Raw genomic sequence first — 8,233 nt, forward strand, 5'->3', positions numbered from 1 at the left:
TATAACAATATTGTTATATTAGCTTAGAAATAATCAGTTATTGGATTGTGGATATTGCTGGACTGTTGATTTCAGTAAACCTCAGCAAAGCTTTTATAGTAATTAATAGCCTAATCAAATAAAAACACTGACATCTGATGCTTCTTTTTGATACTATAGGATATGGTAGTATAAGGATGTCTATCTGTTTTTATTAACTTCTGAAAAAAATGGAGGGGGTTCAAACCCTTTAGAACTGTACCTGCTTGTTCACCATTAAATAATACAATTAATTTCGGGAAAAACTGACACTAAATGATTTAATCTTTGCTCATAAGTAATCAGTTATATTGCTCAATTCTATTTGTGCATATAGCAGTGCCTGTAATTCTGTCTTAGAATATATTGTAAAATGTGTGTGAAGCAAAAAAAACAATAAGTTGGTTATGATTCACTACCAAGAGTTCCTATTTCATCCACTCTCCTCTTGCTTTGAAATTAACAGTAACTAATACTCATAACTACCATCAAGAAGTCAACGAGTAGAAATGGGCAAATGAATAGATTCTTTCAGTAAGATTAATGGGGAACTAGTACAAGTAGAAATACTTTTGTTAAAGAATCTATTTCTGATATTGTTAAGGGTCTGAATTACCCTATTTGTAAGTTTTATGTGAGTAACACTTAGTTCGTTCACTATATTTAATGTTAAACTTGAAGTATTTTGTATTAGTTCCTCAGAGTAAGGTTTTAATATGTTGTAAAATTGTTTAGTAGGATCTTCTGGCAGACTAAAATCATTGGTGTTTCGAGTGCTTCATTAACATAAACTTCCTGTATTAGTTAGTTTTGAAACTATTTCATTAGAAGTAAGAAAGGTTTTTGATTTTAAGTCCTTTTTTTCTTCTAGGTGAACTTGATGGGTAATTAAACAATTGGCTTAACTGAAATCCTAAGCTTAATTTGTGTACGGAATTTTGTGTGAACTTTTTAACATCATCACCTGATATATTTGTAATTTTCAATTGGATAACTCTAAAGCCTGAAGTATGTTATTTGTTATGACTGTGTACATTCCAATTTCTTTTTAAGTCTCTGTTTTCATTAAACAAAATGTCTGAACATACTTGTAAAAAATCCACTAAAAATATATATCAAGTTCCATCAAATTGATTTTTCTAAATATGAAGCTGTTCTGGTATTTATTCACCCTATTTCCATTAAAAATTATAAAATTTAATTTTTTTCTTCAATACCTTCAAAATTATGATGCAGTGTTCAGATTACCAGTACTGCACTTGGTTAACTGTCTCTATAATTCCCCTCTCAAACATAACTTTAAGTTTTACTTTTTTTAAACTTGATGAACATGTAACTGCAACAAAATAAAATGTATAATTTACACAAAGATAAGTTTCACTACATTTAAAATTATGCTGTATTCTAATGGCACAAATATGGTCTGTTACCACCAATTTTCACTGCCTTGAAACAATCTTATTTCAGGAAAGTTCTCTTAATTCAATCATTAAAACTGGTCAGGAGAGATAGGAGAAAAATTCATCCTGCACTAATGTACTCCTCTAGCAATCAATTATGGCATGCATTATGATCCATGTTGATGTCAGAATTTCCAAAATACAGAGAAACCATTAATACACATCATGAATGACAAATATTGATATACGTTATTAATATTGGTGCACAGAACACTTTATGACATTAGCCTGTAACATTCTTAATATGGAATTATAAGTTTCATAATATGTGTTTGAATTTTTTGAGTGAGGTAAACTTCAGATATTTTGTTTCTAATTCAAAAATATACAGAGAAGTACTATAAAAAGTCGATGCTTAACATATAAAGCTTAAAAAAATATAAATTAGCTTGTGTTTTAACAAGTTTCCTCTGTTTTGAGAAAAATGTAAATGTTTTCCAGTTTGTGGGTATAGCTAAGAAAAGATAAAATGCTGATTTTATTCATTTTGCAAAACCATGTTGATTTCTATGTGTATGTATTAATATATATATATATATATATCTTTTATTAATGTGTGTGTGTATATATATATATATATCTTTTCTGACATAAATAAAATTGTTTCGGGTAGATTTATCACTGTACCAAAATATAGAATTTATTAGGTTATATACATTAAATGCTTGTATAACAAAAAAATGTCAAATAACTTGAACACAAAACTGAGAGAAAGTTACTAGATCAACTAAAAACAATACTTATAGTATAACTACCATAGCAAAACTGTGAATCTTTATATATTGGTTGCTTTATCTGTTTAGGTTAAAACATGGATCCAAATCTTGTTTGATTTGATGTTAATAAGATATGTGTTTTAATAATTTTATATTAAAAATTATTCAGGAGTTGATCGGAACTATCCAGGCATGTGAAGCGTGGAAGAGACAAGCCAAAGATGCAAGTGAAAGAGAAAAAGTACGAGAACAACAAAGAGATGAGGTAAATTTAAAACATTTGCCTTCAAGAATTAATATTTGACAGTAATAATCATTTTTCAGGAATATTTATAGATGATTAAGAATATTAATTTGTTGCATATTTATTTTATTTTTGTATACAAAATTTTTTTTTATTAAAACACTTGATATTGGAATCTAAACAATAAATCTTGATCAGTGGAGGTTTTATAACAATTTTTTTATGATCAATGTGTCACAGGTACCTGAAAGTACATAGTTTAGGTGTTTTGAATTTGTCTTGTTAGTCGACCTGTTTATCAGCCTTTATCTATCAAAAGCTTGGTGTTTGAATAGAATCTCAGTTTTCATCATCATACCTTTCCTTTATTTAACTTTAGAATACTACATTTAGGACGATTTTACAATAGAGTAACATTTTACAGTTTGGAAATTCTGGTTCTATTTGTTTTGCCAGTGAGGAAGCCACTAATGTAGTGATTTTATTCTCCATGTGAAGTTCAGATGGCTTAGTCTGCTGTGTGATCACTAGCCGGATCAAGTGATATGTCCACTTCCATCCCTATCTTGTTTGGTCCTTTTTTCAAGTTCAGTAGCCAGCCCTACATAGATTTTTTATGTAGTCATAAATTTTTTTACTAATACTTGTTTGTTTACTTTTTTTTTATAAGATAGTGTATGTGGATTACTAGGTTATAGAGTGTATTCTACAGCTTTATAAATTTTGCATAGAATGATAATAAAATAGTTAAAGATCGTGAAGACTGTTTTGCTCTATCAAATGATGGTTATAGTTACTGTTAGAACTAGGTAGGCACTAGGCTTGTTGAAAAAAAAAAGATTATGATGAATGAAAGAAATTTTGGTTTTGGCTATGCACCAGTTTTCGACTTTGGGAAGCTCTGGAAAGCTGAAAAGCGGCATATATACCGGAGATAGAGCAACTATGCCAGGTATAGCTCTTCATATCTAGTTGCTGATGACCTGTAGAGATGAAAATCCATATGACTTTTGTATTGCTTTAATACAGGCGTCTGTGCCATCCCTACATAGATAGCACTGGCACACTGTTTGATAAACCAATAGTTGGTCATTTTTATGGTGATTGGTGCCTTCTTCAGTGGTGTGAAGATAATATTGGCTGTGTATCTTTTATAGCAGCCATGTTTCCATGAGGGCTTACAATAAGATGAAGAAGGTAGTAGTCCGTAGGGCTTTATACACAGACAATGATACATGTTATTATCTGATGAAGCAGTTTTTTGAGGTTTTTGTAATAGGTGCAGGATAGTAAAGGTACATGTGAAGAATTTCTAGACCATACACAAATGTGAGGTATTGTAACTAAATAAACAGAAAAAGTTTATATTTATTTAGATAATTTTGAGAAAGTAGCTTTTAGACCAGTGTGGCCCCAGAATTTAAGTAGATATAACTTTTGTTCATGGTGAAATTAAATAACATTAAAGTTTGCCACTTGCATATATGTTTGTATGTATGTTGCCATGACGTTGTTAGTCTAGCTGGGAGAAATATCACATACATACATACATATGAGGAAGTTAAACAAGATATACAACAGTAATATTATAAATAAATTTAAGTAATTATGCTTGTTGGGAGATGAAATTTGGTATTTTTATAACTATATAACAGTATCTTCTGAAATGTTTTTTCTCCCACTTTCATATAGGCATTATCTAAGATTGATTTACTCCAAAAGCAAGTAGAAAATTTAACTGGTGGGTCATTATTACGGACTTTACCTGGAGTATCTGAGTTAGAAACTATCTCTCTTGGAGAACTTAAACAAATAAAGGACCAGCTTAGAAATGAGTTAGACAGATTAGATAAGGTAAGTTTTTATATCTCAACGCTGTCATAACTTAATTCAGCTAAGCATGAGTAATACAACAGAAAATGAGACATTTTAATGTGTGTGAAGATTTAAATATATTGGAGTCAGATTGTTGTTAACACGTAAAAAATAATTCTACTATGACACGTGTGAATATGTATATTGAATGCCAGGTTAAGCCCCCAAGTGCAGAGTATATAGCAGTCAGAGATTTTATTGCAATGCCTTTGTAATCAGTCAGGTCTGTTGTGGCATGCTTCTGCAGGTTGATGAGGCTACTTATGATTTCATTGGGAAAAAAAGTAAAGGTATATAGTCTTTATATGTAGACATAATTTAAATGTGTGTGTCTATATATAAAACACAAAGTTCAAATGAAAAATGTCAATACTGGAATGCTACCATAGTTTTGATTTGTAGTGATTCAGATTTAGTTGTATTACATGTTTATTATATTAAGTTGAAAATGTGTTATTTAAGTTACTAGTGACCTAAGAAAGATGTTATGGGTGCTAACCTCTCCCCCCCCCCTCCCCCAACAACGAGGGTCGTGATAATTTTGTAATGGGAAAGTTAAAATACGGAAAAGTGTAGTACATTTATTTACCAAACCAAATATCAGCTAGTGTGCCTAATGGTGTTGAAATACTTCAGGTAATCTACAACACTGTTAACAATACTAGAGCTTTAACAGTAATTAAATGATTTGTGTGAGAGTGTTTGCTGATTTATTTTTTAATTTTTAGGACAGAATGTGATTATTTTTGTTTTTCTTCCATTGTGAAACTTGTGAGATAAATTAATAAAGTGAAAGGTAATACCTTTCAAGGTGAGCTTTACGAGTTTCAAGTATGATGTGTACCTTTCATAAAATTAAATGTTTTTTACCTAATGCAGTAACAAGTCCCCAGCAGGTTGGAAGTATATGTTTGTGTCTGAGAGATACTATATAACCTAGTGAGGAAGAATTGTTTTTATTTTGGTAGTGTTTGGTGTTGTGGCATCATACTTTCAGATTAAGGATTCATTTGGTTTATTGTGTGTTTTTCATTATTTATTTTCAGTAAGTTTATTTTAGTTTGTAATCTTAGGGCAACGAAATGTACAGTATAGTAAAAAAAATATGAATAGTGGACTTTGTGTGCTAATGCCATTATTCCAGTTTTTAGTAAGGTACAATAATTGTACCAAGCATTTATATATTTTGTAACCATAATGATATGTTGTTGTTGTTTTATTTTTATGCATACAAACATTTTCAATGTGTGGAAGAAATGTTTATTTGTAGAACTTTTATTCTTAAAAATTAATTACTGGCAAATTCCCTAAACCTTTTAGCTTACTAGTAACATATTTTTTGTAGGTTGTGTGTATGTTTTGTATTGTTTTTCAAACCCAGTGATTCTTAAGTACAAAATAAATTGTTTTATAGGGATCATAAGAAAATAAAAATAACATTGCTTGTAAGGAAGTTGTGACCTATGATAAATTGTTATTTGATGCTTTTACTATGCTGCTCGGATTTTTATCTAACAGTCACTTAATGTTTGTTAGGGTTAAATAGCTATTGCTCAGTGATAAAGCAGTAGAGTTGCCTATTTAATGAGAGGGGGAAAAAAGTTAATTTTAAGGAAAGAGATTTTCTATTAATGCTAATCACAAGTTACTGCTATCATAATTATTGTTAGTATTAAAGTGAGTTTGAGTAATATTCTTAGATCATTTATGTTCTACCTCAGTCAAAATATTGTTGGATTACCTCTTTCCCATGTCTAATCAGTTAAAAAACACTTCATGAAAATATGAGGAAAACATATTTTATAATCATACAGTGTTATTTGAGATGGTAAATACCCCTTATCTAGTTTACTTGTTTAAGAGTTAATAGTGTTTTTTGATTGTTGTTGGTAAACTAGTGATAATTTGTAAAAGAACAATTCTTTTCTCACTTAATACAAGTGAAAGTACCCGGCTTTGCTTGGGTTATTGGGTTAATATGTTGTATTCTAAACCCATTTTAGCATAAAAGTATAAACTATATACATTTGTTGCTAAGCAACATGACATAATAGCCATTGTTGGAATGCCAAAATGCATTGGTTTTTCTATATATTAGAAGTTGTTAAATAAAGAACCAATTTTTTTCTATGTGGTTTTTCACTATCTTGACTCATTAAAAAGATGCACATGCATACGTGGATAAAATAAGTAATACTCAGGTGCACACCTTCAGGGTCCACTTAGTATGGGTGCAGAATTTCAAGTTTCTCTGTTCTTTCCTCTTGGAGCTATAGCAGTTACACACACAGATGTGCATGCACGTGTGTGTCTGTATGTGATTTCTGTTTGTAGTATAAGGAACAACTCCTTTTCTATGTGGTTTTTAACTAGCTTTCCTCATAAAAATATGAGCATGTGCACATTCATGTAGATAAGAATTAATACCCAGGTGCACACCCTCAGGGTCCACTTAGTATGGGTGCAAAATTTCAGGTTTATAGATTCTTTGATCTTGGAGCTATGGTAGTCACATATTTTTTTCTTTGTGGTTTTTTGCTAATTTGCCTCACAAAAAGAGAAGTGTTTATGCGCGTGGATAAGTAATTATACCCAGGTGTACACTGTCTGTAAACTGTCAGATGATGACAAAATCTTGTTCCAAAACGTTTTGCATTTGCTGTTATGTTAAACTTGTATTAAAGTTTTCTTCATTACCCATTCAAGCCATCTCCAACCATTATTAATTGTCTGTTTTTAACTCTTTTATTATAAAAGAAACTAAACAGTCTTTTATATCTGACATGTACCCTCAGGGTCCTCTTAGTATGTGTGCAAAATTTAAGGTTTCTAGGTTCTTTCCTCTCGGAGCTATGGCAGTTCCACACAGACCCATAGAAACACCTTTTATTATTATTATAGATTGCAACTGATTTATTTCAGTCTATATATACTTGAATAAAAGAATATATAAAAGTTGTAAACTCTTGACAAAGGATCTAAAAGTTATGGTGATTTCATTTCAACTTCACTGAATATGTGAACAGAAGCTTGAAAATATAGGCACTGGGCTTAACTCTTGCACTCCAAGCAGGTTAACCCTATTGCCCTGGGTATCCTTTACTGTGCATCACACAAGGTTTGTGTCTTACATTCCATTTTATTATATCACTTTTTGTTTATGTTATACCAATTAGAATAGCATAAAATCTTAGCTAATAATCCATATTTTAGTAATATACAAGTTTTAAGTTCTTAATTCTACAAGGGAATATTTTGAAAAATTCTGAATTTCTACAAGTGTGACCCACATGATACATTTTGTTTTGGCATGTCAGCATCCATAATTTATCTAACACCCTTCAAAAATGTACAAAATTAAATGTAAATTACGCTCTATAAAATCATTATTGCTCAGACAGACCATAATTTTTATAGTCTTCAATTTTGTTTAGTTACAGAGCCATCGAATAAAATATCAGACCCCTCTTGCTACGCTCACCTGTCACATCTTCTCTTTCACAATTTGTTGATAGTTCTCTCTTACATTTCATTATATATTACCTATAGCCAATAGAAAGTCAAGGTTTTCATCTATCAAATGACGTATTGTATAACATATTCTCAACAGAATATCATCAATTTCACTCACAGTACAAGATTCGTTTTTGTGGAAAAGTTAATTACTAGCTTGAATGAATTTGTAACGGCTCTTGTCGCATAGTTAGAAAGCCAGGAAAATTTTGAGAGGTAAGTGAATTTGTCTACATTTTACATGTTATTAGTCTATATTTTTTGGTGCAATATTTAATTAAATAAAAATTATTAAGTGCTTTACTGTAACCACTTAAAGAAGATTGGGTAAGTACTTTATTTCTTGTTTTTCATATTTATTATTGTAAAAGTAACTAAAATACTAAAAATAGGGATCTTTTTTAAGT

General features: G+C 30.4%; 1 protein-coding gene across 1 annotated transcript in view; it reads left to right on the forward strand.

Moving 5' to 3' along the window:
- The window catches only part of LOC106460495 (RING finger protein unkempt homolog), a 74,181-nt gene that overhangs the window by 54,780 nt on the left and 11,168 nt on the right, over window positions 1–8,233 (forward strand). The window contains exons 14-15 of the mRNA XM_013920200.2: window positions 2,364–2,459; window positions 4,131–4,292. Of these exons, the coding sequence (XP_013775654.1) occupies window positions 2,364–2,459; window positions 4,131–4,292 (258 nt within the window). The remainder of the gene's footprint in view (window positions 1–2,363; window positions 2,460–4,130; window positions 4,293–8,233) is intronic.

This window comes from Limulus polyphemus, unplaced genomic scaffold (assembly GCF_000517525.1).
Source record: "Limulus polyphemus unplaced genomic scaffold, Limulus_polyphemus-2.1.2 Scaffold781, whole genome shotgun sequence".
In the NCBI taxonomy this organism is placed as follows: domain Eukaryota; kingdom Metazoa; phylum Arthropoda; class Merostomata; order Xiphosura; family Limulidae; genus Limulus; species Limulus polyphemus.